At 37.5% G+C, this 19,727-nt stretch overlaps 1 protein-coding gene across 6 annotated transcripts in view; it reads left to right on the plus strand.

The window, feature by feature from the left end:
* Positions 1-19,727, plus strand: part of LOC127807331 (BEACH domain-containing protein B) — a 146,506-nt gene that overhangs the window by 55,281 nt on the left and 71,498 nt on the right. For all 6 annotated transcript variants that reach the window (XM_052345072.1, XM_052345071.1, XM_052345067.1 and 3 more), the window contains 9 exons: positions 4,734-4,802; positions 5,046-5,504; positions 5,622-5,946; positions 16,686-17,144; positions 17,255-17,413; positions 17,506-17,652; positions 18,642-18,797; positions 18,987-19,028; positions 19,170-19,514. In XM_052345072.1, the coding sequence (XP_052201032.1) occupies positions 4,734-4,802; positions 5,046-5,504; positions 5,622-5,946; positions 16,686-17,144; positions 17,255-17,413; positions 17,506-17,652; positions 18,642-18,797; positions 18,987-19,028; positions 19,170-19,514 (2,161 nt within the window). The remainder of the gene's footprint in view (positions 1-4,733; positions 4,803-5,045; positions 5,505-5,621; positions 5,947-16,685; positions 17,145-17,254; positions 17,414-17,505; positions 17,653-18,641; positions 18,798-18,986; positions 19,029-19,169; positions 19,515-19,727) is intronic.

Here is a 19,727-nt window from a genome sequence, read left to right on the forward strand (position 1 = left end):
ACCATGAGCTGCATGACACTACAACATTAAGAAAACTGAGAAGCTAACAATAAGATGCCTCTCAATTCATTGCAGCCCACTATGCTTGAACGGCAGCTTGCAATCAGTAATTTCCTTTAAAACAGAGACCTCCTCATCTTTAGCCGACAGACCCAAAACTTCCCCATTGAACCAAGTTGCCTCAGTCTCAGCCTCCAAATCTGAAGAACCATCCGAATGCCCAACAGAGCTGCCATTGTCCAAATGAGAACCATCAACAACCTGACCCTGATTCTTGAAATTCAAATTGCTTCTATTCTGGAACCCATCCACCGATGTAGAACTAACAAGACTCATTGAAGACTGAATGTTCTTTGCCATCCTTATCCATCTAGTTCTCTGGTAGGTAAAACGAATAGGCCTTATCCTCCTTTTATTTTTAGGACAGACGTCCTACGCTGCAACAGCCTTGTATTACTGACTCTACCCCCAGGAGAAGAAGACCACCCTTGGCAAGCTTGAAGTTATTAGTATAATGAAGAATTGGACCTCCCAAATGCTGCAAAAAACTACAAATAGGAATGCCAAAAGTTTGTGGAAATGAAAAACAAGCCCAACATTCAAAGTAGTTAGCCTGGAAAAATCTGAAACACCCTTGTGTTTCCCAACCTCAGCCTGGAAACTGAAGCAAGAATTGATGTACCCTCCAACTAATAGATCTCGAAAAAAAAAAAAAAAAAGAATTCGGAATGATGCGGGCATAAACTTTGGCTGCTACCAATGAAGAGTCATTAAGCAATCATCGGACAGCCAATCATCCTCTGGAGAATTGAAGTAATTCAAATTTGAATTATCAGAACCCAAGGGAAATGAAGATTCATCAAAAGCTAGTCTGGCTGAAACTGAATTGTATCGGAAAGATTGAAAGCAAAGAAACTGATGGGAAGGCAGTACTGGTTCTTCCCACACTTTAATCTGAAAAACAAAACCATTAATCTTCAAGTGCAAAGTCTTACTGATATTGTTATGGTAAATTGTAGAAAGCAGAAGCCTTGCAGCATCAAGTCTCCTTCCCTGTGTGTATGGATCGGCAAAGATGAAATCACCCCAATGCCTAGCAATTGGAGTAAAGAACTTAGAATTCCAAGTGATCAAAAGAATCCCTTCACACGTTAGCCATACAAACTGTTCAAACCTCATATCCTTAGGAACCCACTTACATATTCAAATCGGGATGGCAATGGATCACCCATTTCCCCATTTGCATTTTTGTTTTAACAAATTTTCAAATAAGCCTTAGGTAATTTTAAATGGGTACTTGGGACACTTTGGGGTTCCCATTGCCATCCCTAGATTCAAACCATTGTGATAACCAAGGTGCTTTCCCCTCTATCATGCTTCTCTTGATATTTTCATCATCAAAAGGCAACATCATCTTGTCTCCCATAGGGTTCACTTAACCTTGTTGAATTGTTAACCACTATTTCATCCGAAAGCTTAAGCTATTAGATAGAGGGTTAATTTTATCTTTACGTCATTATTTTTACACTCAATATTCCCCCTCATGTGCAGCAAGACTTTTCTGCATAGCTGGTCCAAACACCTACAACAATTAAATATTGGGTTAGTGTTGAGGTTTGAACTCAGGACCTTTGCTTGCTTGATGATATGTTGAATTGTTAACCACCATCTCATCTAAAAGCTTAAGCTATTAGATAGAGAGTTAAACTTTATCTTTTATATTATTATTTTGTTACAACCCTCGAGTACAACTCACCCTCAAAAGTTAGCTGTTAACGGGAGGGTGCCCAAAAGGTTATAAACCCCACACCAGAAGCCTGAACTTCCAATATGGGACAAGTCCCATACCTTGCAGTGGACCATAATATACCACCATGCTTCGTAGTCCAGCGCTCACGACGGCAGGATGTGCACTAGCCATTGCTAGTCTCGGGTGAACACTGCAATGCCGACGTCACCTATGTCGCCGCTCGCTTGCACTGGGAGCTATGGGGTCGGCTCTGATACCACTGTTACAACTCTCGAGTAGAATTCACCTTCAAAAGCTAGCTGTTAAGGGAAGGGTGCCCAAGAGGTTATAAACCCCACACCAGAAGCCTGAACTTCCAATGTGGGACAAGTCCCACATCTTACAATGGACCATAACATATTTTTTACACACTAACAGTTAGAGAGAACACCTTGAATGAAAATATCATTCAATCTGGGAATCACCTCTAGTTTCTTCACATAGCTGACTTCTCAGCAATTCAGCCAATCAGTCTGTCTACTGGTTGATACTTTATCTTAGAATCCTAAAATTTAACAACCTTCGCAAATGATTACATCTTCTCAGGTCTTCTGTCTACACAACAATTCCAAATTTTCGGAGAATACCTGCTATTCCCTTCAGCCTGAGGTTGTGGATTTTGCCTTACCAGTGATCTACCTATACGATTTCTTCCTGAAGGAAAATATCTTTTCCGAGAGTAACTCTGAGATGTCCTACTAAAAGCAGTAGCCTTTTCCCGACAACAAAGATTCTCCTACCTTAAAATACCCTACCATTAAGCCTGGAAATCACAGCTTGATTCTTCCACCGAATTGAAATGAACAAAAGGATACTTAAACTTATTCCTTGGTCTGAAACTTTGTGGTATGTTGATATTGAGAATTCTTCCACACTTTAACAAAAGTACTATAAAGTGCTAGTTGACTAACTATAGGATGAAGACAGTCAACAAAGACAGAATCATAGACACCCCAGTCCCTTGACCCCAGATCCCTATTCTTGCCATAGAGATCTGTTAACACATGAAGTTTAGATCTTGAAATGTCAGCATGAGAACTCCTCTCAAGTTGTCATTTTCCCCTAAAAAATATCGAAATTTTCTTTGCCATTTCGCTAGAACCAGTGTTCTAAAACGCGCTAGGCGTTAGTCGGGCACCAGACTGGGACCTAACGCCTAGAACGCTGAGGTGGGGCCTAGGTGGACTGTTTTTTTTTTTTTTTAATTTTAATATAATTTTATGTTATTTTTAGATAAATCAAAGTTAAAAAGATAGATAAAACTTATATATATAAATTAGAAACTTATATATATATGTTTATATATTTATCTGTTTATATATATAAACAAATTTATAAATATATTGTATATATATATATATCTAGCTATCCTCACCTGAGCTCAAGCGGGAGGGCAACCAGGTGGTGGTCTTCGAGCGTTACAACTGGATCGGCGGCATTTGGGTCTACGACCCCTCGAGTCGAGTTCGATTTGCTCAGTTTGGACTTGAACTGGGAACTGATTCTCGCAACGCCTATCTCTCTTTCTTCGAATGAACCTTCCTCGACCGATCATGAGCTTCACAGATTACCGATTCTGCATGAGGAAAGAGATGGATTCGCATTTCCCAGGCTACTCTCTCCGCCCTAGCGATCCCAGTAGCGATGAGGTATCAATAGTGTTGAGGTGGCGGCGGCCTTGGCTAGAGATGGGGGAGATGGCTGAGAGGTAAGTAAAAAATTAGGCGTCCCAGGCGGCTAGGCGCTGCCTTGGCCGCCTTGGAGTCGCTGCCAACCGATTAATCGGGCCGGCACCTAGGGGGCCGATTAGGCCAAATTCGCGGCCGCTTAGCGCCTCGTTGGCGCCTAGGCGGCCGCCTAGGCCGATTTTTAGAACACTGGCTATAACATATCCTCCTTCAAACTCACCACACCACCTGCCAGACTTGAATACCCCCGTCTTCCTAGTTCATTCCTATGAGTTTTCTAGACCTCACATATTGAGGGACATATGGCTCAGGGGTAAAGAAACTCTTTGAAGGAATCAAGGATGAAGAAAATTGGGAGAAAATTGAAAAGAAAATCATACTCTTGAATTCTGAAAATGAGATCTCAAAATGATACAATGAGGTTTGTTGAGTTTATATGCTAAACAGAAACTCTAGTAAACCATCTCTGACAGCTGGCAGTAACAAACTAAGCAAGTAACTGTTCTTTGTTATAACAGAATAGAAAAAACTGATCTTACAGAGAACTGAGAGTAAAGCTGTTGATTACTAAAGACAATACTACATATCTTCTCTTCTTTTCTTCTCCTCTTATTCATACACAGCAAGAACTGGGATTATCCTTAACAGGGCATTGGTTATTTTTGGTGCATAATTCTTGTGATTTTTATGTTTACACTTGTCTTGCCTTTTTCTCCCTGAGAGCATAAACACCACCACATATCAAGCCTTTTATTTCCCGCTATGTGATCCCAATGACACTGTATGAAAAAATAATGTTAAAAATCGACGACTTTGCATGTCTCTTTGTTTGTAATCCCTGTGAAAGCATTTCCATGTTAAAGTTTGAGATAATGCCCCCTTTTTTTTGATAGGTAAAATCTGAAGTAGTGTTATTCTCTCCGTTTGTGTTTACCTTTAACCTTACAATATATATAGTGTGATTATTTGGGTGTCCACATGCTCAAGTAATCTGCTTGAAATCAGAAATTTCATGCCTGTAAGTGTTTGAACTCTTTAGACTATTTTAATATGCATACTTGTTGCTTCTAATATGGTGGTGTCGTGCTGTATATGTAGTTTTTCTGTATGCTGAATTTGATATATTTTGGGTGTTCATTATGTGTTTAGTGTTTAGTTGTTAATTTTACTTGTGGCTACAGTTAATTTTACTTGTTACACTGTTTCATCATACCACTTATTTTGCCTTTCTAACATTTGTTTATATCATTTTGCAGAGATGAGAATCCTTTATTGGGTATTTTCCAGCTCCATGTTCTTTTGTTGGAAGTTCTTAGGGAAGCTGTGTATCCTTATTAGCATCAATTAATGTATTTTGTTGATATCTATTGATGCCTAAAATGCAGTGCAGCTCCTTTTCTACATGACCATGCACTCTCTACTTATGCAAGAGTGCCTGCCTTTATACTATGGTTATCTTGTGTGTTGCAAATACCAACTTTGGCTTTAGGTATCTGTTAATAACATTGTGGTTTTATGTAGCATGTTTTTTATATGCTAACGGTTCCTGTACCTTAACCAATATCCAGCTTTGCTAATGTGAACAACATGCAGTTTCTATGTGAGGATGGGAGGGTACATAAGTTTGCGAATAGCTTTTGTTCACTTGCTTTCATGCTTCAAGAGTATGGACAGCACAAGAATGTTATGTCTGGGCAAAAGGATTTTCAAATTCTGGTTTCTGACTCCAAAAATAAGCATAGTTCAGAGTTTAATGATATGGGGCTTTCTGCCCAACTGTCTGCCAATTCTTTTGTACAAGATTGGAATGATTATGCAGTCAAGTTAAGCAGAGTCCTTGCTTCTTTCCTTCTTGCAACAGAAGACACTAAATCTTCTAATTTCCAAGTATCAGCTAGTCGAAATGCCGCTCCAGTTACTTCAGTTTATGCGGAACTTTCAGTGAAGTGGTTCCTGAAGGCTCTACTCACGTTGTTTCCTTGCATTAGGGCTTGTTCTAATCAGAATGAGTTGCCAAGCCACTTAAGGTTAATGATACTACCATTGATATCTTGGTTAAATTGTTTTACTGCTTCTCATGACACTTCCATTTTTCGACCTTGCCCTTCACCTATTTCACCCTCTTATGTTTCCTGTTTCTGCAGGTTCTTTGTCCATACACTGCAGCATTATGTTCTTTATGCTTTCAGGAAGGTTCTTGTTTCTTCACCTACATTACTGGATGGACTCCGAGCTGAAGGAATATGGGACTTTATCTTCTCTGAGAACTTTTTCTATTTTGTGCCAGCTTCAGTAGAATGTTTGGGAGATAGTTGCAAACATGATGAGGTTCATCATTCTAACTTAGAAATATGCTCCAGCTCCAATAGAGTTGGCAGTATAAATGGTAACGACATTGATGCTCTTCAGGTTGAAGTCATCTCTTTCGTGGAATTTGCAGCAACATCAAATGCTAGTAAACACAATTTGGTAGGCACTTTCTTCTTTTACCTTTAAGGTGTTTCCGCATTGTATATTTCACCATCTGATGTGTAAATCTTCTTATATCCAAGAACAGAAACTCTTTTTGTGTATGGCATGGATGAGTGCTGTCTGTATAAAACTAAAATTTGATATCTTTATTAGGAAAAACAGGTGTCACACTTGCTGATGTAATACTAGGTTTTAAGCAATCATTGTTTGTAACTTTTGTTGAGGTACTTTTGCATGTTTAGGTCTTATCTCTTGGCCTCTTATGCAGGATTTCCTGCTTTTCTACTTGTAGTTTTATTTATTATTATTATTGTTGCTAGGTTCTTGTGGTTTTCTTTTAATGTTCCTATTGTTGATGAGAAATTGGTAAGCCAGCTATAAAGGACTAGAGATTGAAGTGTGCTTATTATATAGTTTTGTGATTTGTGCAGTAGGAACAATGATTGCCTAAGATGCTCGGGCATTGATATGAATACAGGAGTCAAATATGGATACAGATAGAGGATACTGCAATTTAATAAAACTGAGGATACGAACACAACAAAGAGATGAAAAAAATTAAGTACATGTACTTTTTATTTATTAGCTAGGTCACTAAAGGTAATTTTCACTAGCTACCATTAAAACAAAACCAATTCAACCTTGTTCATGCACCATTATACCAAAAAAGGGACAGATACTTAAATTCTGATTATGTGCAAGTATTTAGATCTTAGGTTGTGAGTGAGGTTTGAGTGTAGGACCTTTGTTGCTGTGGTACCTTTTTTAAGTTATTGAACAGACATAAAAACTTAAGCTATCACTGTAAAGAACTGAATAATCCATTTCTTACTTTGATATGTACATGTACATGTCCTTTTATAGAGGAGAAATCTACGACGTAAGGAAACTACAATTCATATGTTGACGTAATCTTATGCCTTACTCAAATACTCTACACTCAAGATTTCCGAGAAATACTGACACACTAATTGGCGAAAAGGACAGAATATGAAAACTAGAAATTAGTAGAACATTCACACACAAAGACCCACTATTTATCATGGTTCAGTGTCCCTTAAGGAAACCTACATCCAAACTGTCTTTGGAGCCTTTCTCCACTGTCTTGAATATTATAACTGATTACATGTACTGCCCATAAACTCTCTCTCTCTCACAACCCAATATCTAGGCTATATAGAGAACTAAAATAGATTACAAAGCCCTCAAAAGCTTTCCTCTTACACAACACATTCTCGCTCAGAATTCCCCAAGATAGCATAAAGAACCAGTGAGAAAATAAAGGCTCCTCTGACCCCTTATTTATAGAACATAAGAGTGGACTACACAAGGATTTAAATAACTGAACACAAGGGATATGACTAACCAAACAAACATCTAGGTGAAATAACAAATACACCCTTGACATAAACTAATTTACCCGAGACAAACAACTAATCTAATACAAATGATTTAACAACATAAGAAATGATTTAACAACATAGGAAAGTTTCCTAAGTTTGAATTAGGAAAAACCCCTATTCTAGATTTAGAAACTTCTAAAAACCATACTCTTTGACTAGCAAGACTTCTTCTTTGATAATCTTTCGGGAACCAACACTCCCCCCTCAAGCTGGTGAGTGAATATCTATCATTCCCAGCTTGCCTATTAGGTCTTCAAATCTCTTAGCAGCCAGCCCCTTGATTAAAACATCAGCCACTTGTTCTTTAGATGGGACATAGGGAATGTGAATTAGACTTGTATCAAATTTCTCCTTTATAAAGTGTCGATCTATTTCAATATGGTTTGTCCTGTCATGCTGAACAAGATTATGAGCAATACTAATAGCTGACTGATTATCACAAAACAACTTAATTGTACCTTGATCCTAGATTTTCAAATCCTCTAGGACAATCCTTAGCCATAGTAATTCACATAGACCAAGGGACATAGCCCTAAATTCTTCCTTTGCACTGGACCTGGCCACAATGCTTTGCTTCTTACTCCTCTAGGACACCAGATTCCCACTTAAGAACACACAATACTTGGTTGTAGATCTCCTATTAGTGAGGGACCTTGCATAATCTGCATCTGTGTAGTCTTTAATATCCATTTTAACACCTGTTTTAAACAAAATACCCTTTGCTGGTGTTGCTTTTAGTAGCTCAATATCTTTCTTAGACCCTCCATATGTTGCTCCTCTATTGGGCTGTGTATGAACTGGCTTAGTAGAAAACAACAACATATTCAGCTTCCATGTATTTCTGTATTTTGTCATATCTTCATTTAGGCCCATACACTTCATATCAAACTTTAATGTTCTTCCCAAAGTCTTCTTGGGTCTACCTCTACCTCTTTTTTTAACTAGTTATTCCATTTCATCAACTCTCCTCACAGGAGCGTCTCTTGGTCTTCTTCTCACATGATCAAACCATCTTAGTCTAGTCTCTTTCATCTTCTCTTCGATTGGCACTACTCTTACCTTATTACGAATAACCTCTTTTCTAATTTTATCTTTTCTTGTATGGCCACACATCCATCTTAGCATTCTCATATCCGCTACGCTCGTCTTTTGCTCATGCTAGTATTTGATTGCCAAACATTCTGAGTCATACAACAAGAATAGTCTTATATCTGTCTTCTAGAATTTTCCTTTCAATTTTAATGGGATTTTACCATCACATAACACCCATTTCTCCATTTTAGCCAACCTGCCTTAATTCTATGCGTTACATCCTTGTGAATTTCTCCATCTTTTTGAATCACTGATCCCAAATATCGAAAATGGTCTTTTCTTTGTAAGATTTGGTATCCCAATTTTATTATAACATCCTCTACTCTTGCATTCTTACTAAATTTACATTCTATATATTCTGTTTTTCTTCTACTTAATTTAAATCCCTTAGATTCAGAATTGTTTCTCCAAAACTCAAGTTTAGTGTTCACTCCCTCTTTTGTTTCATCCACCAACACTATGTCATCTGCAAATAGCATACACCATGTCACATTTGTCTGAATGTGTTTAGTGAGTTCATCCATTACTAAAGCAAATAAGTATGGACTTAGTGCAAAACCTTGATGCAGTCCCATTATAATTTTAAACGGTTTAGTATCGACTCGTATGTTCTGACCCTTGTCTTTGCATCGTGATACATGTCCTTAAGGGCTTGTATATAGGCTATTTGGACTCCTTTCTTCTCTAAAACCCTCCATAATACTTCTCTAGGGATCCTATCATGGGCCTTTTCTAGATCTATAAACACCATGCAGGTCTTTCTAATGATCCCGATACCTTTTGATTAGGCGCCTCAGTAGGTATATAGCTTCCATTGTTGACCTACTAGGTATGAAACCAAACTGATTTTTTCGAGACATCTATTTCTTTTTTGAGCCTCTGCTCTATTACTCTCTCTCAGAGTTTGATGGTATGGCTCATTAACTTAATTCCTCTGTAATTTTCACAGTTTTGAACATTTCCTTTGTTCTTGTATATAGGGACCAAAGTACTCTTTCTCCACTCATCTGGCACCTTTTTGATTTAAGGATCGCGTTAAATAATTTCGTTAGTTAGGAGATGCCCTTTTCTCTCATGCATTTTCATGCTTCTATTGGTATATTATCCGGTCCCACCCCCTTGTGATTTTTTCATCTTTTTTAATGCTTGCCTTATTTCATTTGGACTTATGTGTCGATAAAATGTATAGCTCACGTTCCCTTCGGAGTTACTGAGATGTCTCAACCTAACTCTTGTGTCCCCACCATCATTGGATAATTTTGTGAAATACTCATTCCATCTCTCCTTAATCGCTTTCTCATTCACTAATACATTTTGGTTTTCATCTTTTTATGCATTTCACTTGGTTTAGATCCCTTGTTTTTCTTTCTCTTGTTTTAGCTAATTTATATATATCCCTTTCTCCATCTTTTGTATCAGGTTGTTTATATAGATTCTCATATGCTTTTAACCTTGCTTCACTAACAGCTCTTTTTGCTACCTTTTTCGCTTCTTTATAATTTTTTAGATTTTCTTCATTGTTGCACTGATATACAGCCTTATAGCAAGTTTTCTTATTTTTAATTTTCAATTGTACCTCTTCATTCCACCACCAAGACTCTTTAAGGTTTGGAGTTTTATCATTTGTCTCTCCAAGCACTACCTTTGCCGTGTTTCTCAGGGTAGCAGCCATTTCCAACCACATTTGGTTTGCCTGTCATTCTCCATTCCATTCCCTTCTACCCCTTAATTTTTCTTTGAAGATTAGTTTTTTCTCACCTTTTAAATCCCACCACCTAATTTTTGGATTTTGTTTTATGTGATTTTTTCTCTCCCAATTTCTTAGTTGGACGTTAAGTATCAAAAGTCTATGTTGAGTATTCAAACACTCCCCCGGTATCACCTTACAATCCTTACAACATAAACGATCCTCTTGTCTCATGAGGAAGTAATCTATTTAGGTGCTTGGTGCGATATTTTTATGTGATTAAGTGTTCGTCTCTTTTGTTGAACCTAGTATTGGTTATGATGAGCCCATATGCCATAGAAAAATCTAGAATAGACTTACCCTCATTATTAATTTTCCCGAATCCATACCCTCCATGTACCTCTGTATAGTCGTTTCCGTCTCTACTCACGTGACCATTTAAGTCACCTCCTATAATCACCTTCTCTCATCTTGGTATCATTTGTTTGAGTCCCTCTAGGTCATCCCAGAATTTTACTTTTATCTCATCACCTAACCTCGCTTGTGGTGCATTTGTGAAATATTCCCGTTCCATTATCCAATCGAAGGATATGGATTGATGTTTGAAAAACATTGCATGCCATTTGGTGGAGTTTTTTGAATATTGCATGAACTTCAGACTTTTCTTTTAGTAAGAAGACCCAATAAACCTTGCTATGATCATCTATGAAAGTGACAAACCCGTGAGTGTTGGTGAGATTAGGAGTTCTTGCTTGTCCCCATACATCACCATGTACTAAATAGAATTGTTTGGTGGGCTGATAAGAATGAATAGGATGTGAAACTTTAGTTTGTTTGGGAAGACTACATTGCGCACATTGAAAAGATTCACTCCCTTTATTAATAAACACATGAGGATACAAGATCTTTAAGTATCTAGAACTAGGATGGCCTAAACGGTTGTGCCATAACTAAATATTAAAATCTGAGACAGTAGAAGTGGAGGATTTATTATGTAACCTAGATAAGGTGGGAGTATCGGCTGCTCTCTTGACATAATAAAGATCTTTCTTTCTCTTAGCATTGCCAATAATTTTTCCTATAGTTAGGTCCTGAAAAACGTAGTGAGTTGGAAAAAATGTCACTTTATAGTTCATGCCCTTTGTTAGCTTGCTGATTGACAATAGATTACACTTCAATTTAGGTACATATAAAATAGACTTTAAATGCAGGCCAACTATATAAACTGATCCTTCTCTTTTAGCATAGGATACAATACCATCAACCATAGTCGCAGTTATAGTCCTATCACACATTTTATAGGTTGATAATCCATGTAATAAACTTGTCATGTGATTTGAAGCTCCTGTATCGACAATCCAATCATTTGTAGATAACATTTTAGAGAAGTAACACTGATAGAAAGTACCTTGTTTGGCAAGTGACACGATTGGTTTTGGAGATTCACCTGAATTAGATGGCTTAGTGATCTTTGTCTGGTTCAATACCTGTTGAAGGAGTTCCAATTGATCCATTGTTAGGGTAAGATTCGTCATTTTACCCTCTTCAGCCTCTATTGCATAGGTTGCCTGAGTCATCTTCTTTTAATTTTTTCCCTTCTAGTTTGCCAGTTTCTCATGAATTTTCCAGCAAGTGTCTCTAGTATGATAGGGTTTCTGACAGTGATCACATCACTGTTTCTCTTTTTTGTGATTCACCTCGTATTGGTACTATTTTTTAGTTTAGAAGTGGCAAGGGCTGAATTATGAGTGTTATTTTCATGTGTAGAAAACGAGTTCATTATTTCCTTCTTTCAACTTTCGTCCCTTCATACCTCTGCAAATGCCTCTCGGATTGGTGGGAATGGTTTAGTTCCCAGCAATCTTCCTCTGGCTTCGTCCAAGTCAAAATTAAGGCCATGAAGAAAATCAAACACCCGTTCTTTCTCCACCATTTTAGTGTATTTAACTCCATCTTCAATACACTCCCAACTAATGTCATAAAATAGATCAATTTCCTGCCATAATTCAATCAACATATTATAGTAATCGGTGACTGAATGATTACCTTGTCGAGTTGTCCAAATGGCAAATCAGATTTCAAAACATCGAGCCTTGTTCTCCATATCTGAGCGAAGAGCTTGCACTGCCTCCCATCCTTAGCTGTTCTATAGAACATATAGGTTCTGCCTATCTTTGGCTCTGTGGAATTAATGAGTCAAGCCATAACAATTGAATTTTCAGCGTCCCAGATTTCATAATTAGCAGCTTCAGGATTTGGCATAGGGGTTGCACCAGTTAGGTATCCCACTTTTCCCTTCCCTTTAACGACCAACAAAACTGATTGATACCATTCTTGAAAGTTAATCCCATTCAGTTTATGCTGTGTAATTTGAAGGGTATGGCTGTCTAGAGAAATAGGAACAGCTGGAGTTTGAGGGGTTCTGGTGGGTGCAGGACAGGTAGTGGAGGTTTCACTTGGTGGGTTGCTAGTCATCTTGGAACGACTGTTTGGTGTAGAAAAAGATAAGGCATGCAGCCACTAAATCGGTGGCTCTGATACCATGAAGAAATAGAAAACCCAAAGTAGGAATACTCTTAAGTAAAACTTGTGGTGAACAAAATGAATAAGTTCACACTTGTATTTTGACCTCCAACGAGGTATATATACATGAGCAGGCCTTAGTTTGCTCCTAGAATATAGGAATTCAAAAATACAAAATTTAAATATAGTAAAACAACAGATATGATCTGATATGATTCAAACTTGAAAGATAGTTTTCTCCTATCTTTATGGAACTATTTCTTATCCTTTCTTTATCTCCTCAGCTGTCTTTAATTTAAAAATTCTTCTCTTTATCATCTTATCTCTTTTATCACATTCCAATCTTTTCTTATCACTACACGGCCGAAATTATTCCATATATTCTCCGACATTACTTATACTCTTGACAAATTCAATTTTGGGTAAATTATCCTCAAATCCAAAGTAAAAAAAAGTTCATATTATTTCAATTTAAGACCACTAACCAAATATCCAATGTTCATTGAAGTAAAAACTTAGTGTTCATGACACCTAACGTCAATGACCTATGCCATCTTTGTGTATCTCACATATTTTAATGCTTCCAAGTTCCAACATCTATTTTTTGACATGCCCAACTAGCATGCACATCCACGGAACGTCAAATTTGGTGTGGCTCCTTCTATTTCTTGTTAGTTAGTTTGTTTGTTCATTTATTCGTAGGTCATCCCTCCTTACTTTCTTCTTCTTTCATCCATAGCTCTAAATTCCTTTGGTGGATTTTAGAAATGATGAAAGAACAGCAAGAAGACATCTTACTATTCCGTCATTGTATGTTTACCTCTATGGCATATGGAGTCATGTTGGCTTGACATGTAATTTGCCCACACACAACTTTTTGCGGAGAAATTTATATGTGGATTGATAAATTGAGGGAAAATTTAGCTCAAGGCTGATTATAGCTGGAACTTCGATGTATTTTAGCTGAGAAAAGTTACTAGGATCAGGATCTTCAATGTGGAATAGTTCTAAATGTTGAAAGGTGTTGTTCATCTGATTAGGGTAGTTAAATGATCCGTGACCAGTCTTTAAGTTTAATTTTTACTTTAGGGCCAATAGGTAAGAGTTTTGGTTTGAGTAGGGCTCGATTGTGAGTGTTTAAGCAGTTGAGATTTGGGTTGTACCATAGCCAATTAAAGTACTGTGAGAATGATACATGGGCAACTTGCACTTCAGGGAGAGGAGAAGCAGCAAGGAAATAGGCTCTCTCACCATCTAAAGGTTTCAGCAAATTCTACAGCTATTAACTCAACCATCTAACTAACATATAGGTTGGTAACTCTCCTATTATTTGGATAGGAAATTGCCTGTGGGGAACTTTTGAACCTTTATTAATATATCATTTTCTGATAAGTACCGCTTAGAATATCATAGAGGCAGAAACTTAATGAAGCCATATAAATGATCTTATGTATTACAGCTCATGGGTAACTGCTACAGTCATGTTTCCTAACAATTAAACCTATAAAGCATAAAAGGTTACAATAGAAACCAACTACCTTAATGGCATAAGTTCATATTATTCCTAGACATAGTTAATATGTGCCTCCTATGAAATTCTAAATTTGCCTTTCTTCTTATTCACATGCTCTGGGTCACCAATAGAGACGTTTTCTGCTATAGTAGAATGAGTGCAGTGTTGATATAGAGAGTACCATTCAATGTTTCTACCTATTTTTCCCCTGAATGCGATCATATTTCTTTTATGTTTCATGGTTCCTATTCATGGATAGTTTTCTTGTTCCTTTGAGGGATATTTTCACTTGGTAGTCTCATCAGTTTTATATTCATTGTCTTTTCTTTGCTACTGAGATTTGTCTTTCTGTTTCTTATCAAGGAAAACCCCCCTCCCCCCTCTCCCTGAGGTCCAAAAATAAAAGATGTAAATGTCTTTGTGATTTTCATTTAGATAATTTACATCTGCAGTTCTCTGTGTCTTTATTCCAAAAGCATAGCTCTTTTTCCAATCATCTAAACTTAAAAAAAGAAGTTTTATGATGTCCATGTTTTTGAACACCGTTAACTTTCTTCATTTTCTCTGCTGGACTCTGAATTCATGCTTGCATTCAATAATTTGCTTGTACAAATACACAATTCTCGATGTGGATGCCATAGTATAGACGGGACTGGATGTGTATTGTGTTCTCTTTTTTTTGATCAAGATGTAAATATTTATAAAGATCAAAATGTACAGTATACACTGGGCATACCTGGGCCAAAGAGAAACACCAAGACTAAAGCCCCTGAGCAAGAGACTCGTACTGGATTAAAACATGGGGATACAAAGAAAACATAGCTTTGTATACAAAGGTTTTAATCCTATAGGAAATGCTCTCACAAGGATTAACATTCTCAAAGACAGCACGATTTCTAGCTTCCCAAATGTGGTAGACCGTGGCTGCCAAAGCCATTCTTTTAACCTGACTCAGCTAGGAAGACCCTTTAGCTTGATGCTTCAACCACTTTAATGCCCTTGGCAGTGAAGACATAGCATGAGCAAGGCCAAGCCAAGTCTTGATCGAGCACCAAATGTCCAAGCTAACCTGACACTGAAAGAAAATATGACCCACAGACTCATCAGCAACGCCACACATAGGGTATGAACGATCGATATCAGGGAACAAAAGCCTATCATTTGTGAGAATTATTGCCTTGGCACACAACCACAAAATGAAAGTAGTGTTCTAAAAGGCGGTCTAGGCAGCCCCTGGCCGCCGCGATATCCTTCAAATCGCCCCCTTAGGCACTGGGCCTGATTAATCGGGCTCGGGCGGTGCCTAGGCGGCCGATGCGGCCAAGGCGATGCCTCCCAAACATGTTTTTTGTGCCCCAATTTTCCCCTCCCTTTCATATCCTCTCTTCTCGTGACCGTGGTTTGGGCTCGTCAGTCGCTTGACTCCATTTCCATCCTAGATCAGATGGATGGATCTAGCATCCAATAGCCGAATCTGAGCGACGATAATCGAACAACCAGATCTAGCGATGCTACAGGAAGGAGACGATGATGGAATAAAGGCGAAGGAGTGGCGACAATGGCCAATTGGCATGGGTTGGTTTGGGTTGTGGTTGCACTGTAGTGGCGATGGTAGTGATCACCCTGATTTGCTAATAACTTTATATATATATTTATGCATAATAATATACATATAATATCTGTTTATAACTTTATATGTATATATAAACAGAGATAGATTTGTATATATAGCCTATATATATATATGATTTGTTTATCTATATACGAACATATATGTATGTATGTGTATTTGAAATAATATAAATTTAATTTAAATAATTTTTTTATGCACCGCCTAGGGCTCGCCTAGGCGCAAGGCCCCAGCCTGGTGCCTGACTAACATCTAGCGCCTTTTAGAACATTGAATGAAAGCATGTTTGGGAATAAGGTGGGACTTCCACACCACCGAAGCCCACATAGCTCTCTGCCCCTTGGGCCTAAAATAATCATATGCTGCCATGGTGCTAAAGGACCCATTTTTGCTCCACCCTTCAAAAATAGACAGTGCACCATTAAGGGAACCTCCATCCTGTAGAAGAGTGTCCCTGATACTCAACAACTTTTTGAATAAAGAGGAATCATCCTCTCTACGCTCCCTCTCCCATATGGATGCTGCCCCTAAATACTGATGGCCTATCCATTTCACCCAAAGAGAGTCCTTCTTGGAGTGAATGTTCCATAATAACTTGGATAGCAGCCAGTGTTCCAGCTTCTAAGATCTCTGAGACCCAGGCCACCTTCAGACTTCGGCATATGCACAGACCTCCAGCTTCTTGTTTGTGATGTTGTTGGTTGTTTGAATGTTGCATGTATGTGTGTGTATGCAGATCACCAAATAGTTCAACACTGCATCATTTCTTTGTTTCATATGTTAATTTTGATTGATGTATTTTCAAAAATCAATTCTGTCAAACTGCTGCCATTCTTCTTCTTCTGTTGTTTCTTTGCTTATCTTTCTTGATTTCCTATGTTCTTGCAGTCCGAGTGTTCTGCTTTGTTAGATGCCCTTGAACAGTCTGCTTGTAATCCTGGGATTGCTGGTGTTATTGCAAAGAGCCTGCTTCGAATATTACAGCTTTCTACTGAGAAAACGTTTTCTTCATTGAGGAAACTTGATGCAATACCTCGGGTGCTCAAAGTTGCATGCATTTTGGCCCAAGAATTTCGAAGGAATAATAATATGAATTCTTATGTCGAGAATAACATGGAACTGATACCTTCTCAAGGTTTTGATGGACCTCATTCATCTGAGATAGCACAAAATTGGTACAGAAGTATGGAAACATCAATAGAGATCTTTGTTGAATATCTCAATGTAAATGATGATGCAAAAAGTTCAATTTTGCACAGTCCTGCTTGTATTGATTGCTTATTTGAGTTATTCTGGGAAAGAGGTTTAAGAAATCGTGTACTTGTTCATATTCTTGATCTAATGAAGGTATTACATTCTATTGTTCATTTTTGATGTAATTGTTTTGTCTATGGTCACTCTAGCACAACTGAATTGTCCTTTTCTGGGTGGTTGCTTTGGGGTTCATTACTTTGCAGATCACTCCAGTTTCTGAGGAAGACCAAAAAGCAATGTTGTATTTAGGCTCCAAATATTTGGAAACATTTACTCATGTAAAGGAACGGGAGAAAAACTTTGCAGAACTGTCAATTGATCTATTGGTTGGGATGAGAGACATGCTTCTTAGTAATCAAGTGGTATATCAAATTACTTATTTAAATGTTTGTGATATTTGCACATTTAAATTTTTGTTTGAGCAAGATGCCTAATGTTGTACTTTTAAGTTCAGTTCTACCAGGCTTTGTTCCGTGATTGTCAATGCTTTTTGCACATTTTGTCATTGTTGAATGGAATCCTTGATGAGGATGGCGAGAAGTTAGTCCTAAATGTCCTTCAGACTCTTACTTGCCTGCTTGCGAGCAATGATGTCTCAAAGGTATTCCCCACTCCATTCCCTTTGCTTTGTGACACACTTGCAATATTTGATCATCCTACTGCCAAAAATTTGTTTGTGCACTGAATCCTGTTTTCATTATAGGTTTTCTCCTATTTAGAGAAGTTTTGAAGCTAATTCATTATATATTGGGAACAACTTGTCCTAAAGATAGTGATTACTGTATTTAGAAGGTTACAAAATTGCATGTTTGCAAGGATTAAATCAAAATAGTTCATGGTGGCTGACAATGATGTGATGACCAGTGACACTCCTTCCCTAGCAGCTGACATCTTCAACCTTCTGTTGTAATTCGTGAGAGAAGCAAAACAGAAATAGGGAAAAGCCTTGGTTAGGTTTTTTATAGGGACATATGCAGGATTAAAATTTGCCTCAGTTGTTTTAGATTGTACAAAATTGGAATATGCAAACATTCAATAACTGCTTTCTGTGTTTTCAAACTCACCCAAATTGGGTTGAATTGAAGATATTGGAAGGTTACCAAGCACCTTGTATACGGAGTTTGGCCCTGAACTCAATCCCAAATGGGGCCATAGTGGGATAAAGGCTTGACGCTTCATGTTTTCTTAGTCAAACTTGACTTGGATTTAGTTAGTCTCAAAAGAGAACCTTCTCATAGTCTAAGGCAAGTGCTTGTATAATTTATTAGAGGTGTCTTTTGATCATAAAAAAATTTGATATAACAGTGCTTTTTTCTTTTAGTTCAGTCGATGTTGCTATGACTTTTTTTTTTATCATTATTGATCATTGTCACTATCATGTCCTGTATGTTAAATGGGTTGGCCTTTGCTGTTTTGATGTTTCATTTGTTGAACTCTGTTAATTTGTATGCTGCTGTGGGCACATTTACAGTCGTGCTGCCCTACATACTCTCCTTTTCTAATCCACATTTTTGAGTTTATTAATTCGTTGATTTATTTGCTTCTTTGGTTTTTGTTTTTGCTGCAAACTGATTAATTAAATGTTTGCAGGTGGCATTTAGAGCTCTTGTTGGCAAGGGTTATCAGACATTGTTAAGTTTACTGTTGGACTTTTGTCAGTGGCACCCAAATGAAGAGCTTTTAAATGCTTTGCTTGATATGCTTGTTGATGGAAAGTTTGATATTAAAGCAAGCCCTCTAATAAAGGTGACTTTCATCATGGAAACCCTTATCCCAGAGATTTATGATCTGTTATTTAGGTTCTTTGGATCCTGGAACTCTACTTTTATCATCCAATTCTATTTTTGCTGAATTGACAGTTTATGACTTCTAGAGTTGTACAACTGTGACATATCTTCTCAGTTAATATATTTTTTCTTTTTTGATTGGACTCAGAATGAAGATGTAATATTGCTTTATCTGAGTGTTCTCCAGAAGGTTGGTGATTTCTTTGCCTTTCTGCGTCTTCCTTCAAGAAATTTTTATTTTGTCTGATTCTGGAGAAATTGATAATATTGTGCGATTCTTATATGATAAATAAGAACTTAGAATAATTACTTTGCCTTTTTCACTGGGCAGAGCAGTGATTCATTACAGCATTATGGGCTCAATCTGTTTCTCCAGCTGCTCAGAGATTCAATATCAAATCGAGCTTCATGTGTCAGAGCTGGAATGCTTAATTTTCTACTTGATTGGTTTTCTAAAGAAGAAAATGACAGTATAATTGTGAAGATTGCACAATTAATTCAGATAACTGGTGGACATAGCATATCTGGTAAAGATATTCGTAAAATATTTGCTCTATTGCGAAGTGAGAAAGTTGGGGCTCGGCAGCAGTACTGTTCACTATTGCTCACTGGAATGTTATCAATGCTAAATGAGAAAGGACCAACTGCATTTTTTGATCTTAATGGGAATAATTCTGTAAGTATGATGCATCATTCCAAGCCATTTAATACTTATTATTTTCTCTAAGTTGATATACACTTGTGCTTCTGATTTCCTCCTTTTTTTTTTTGTTTTTCTTTTTGTTTTTCTATTCTATGTTCCTTTCATTGTCCTAAAAGACCAACATATCAAGCCCTAAACCAGTAGGTGGGTTGGCTACATTAATTCGTCACCAATCATATCTATCTA

Source organism: Diospyros lotus, chromosome 8 (genome assembly GCF_014633365.1).
Source record: "Diospyros lotus cultivar Yz01 chromosome 8, ASM1463336v1, whole genome shotgun sequence".
In the NCBI taxonomy this organism is placed as follows: domain Eukaryota; kingdom Viridiplantae; phylum Streptophyta; class Magnoliopsida; order Ericales; family Ebenaceae; genus Diospyros; species Diospyros lotus.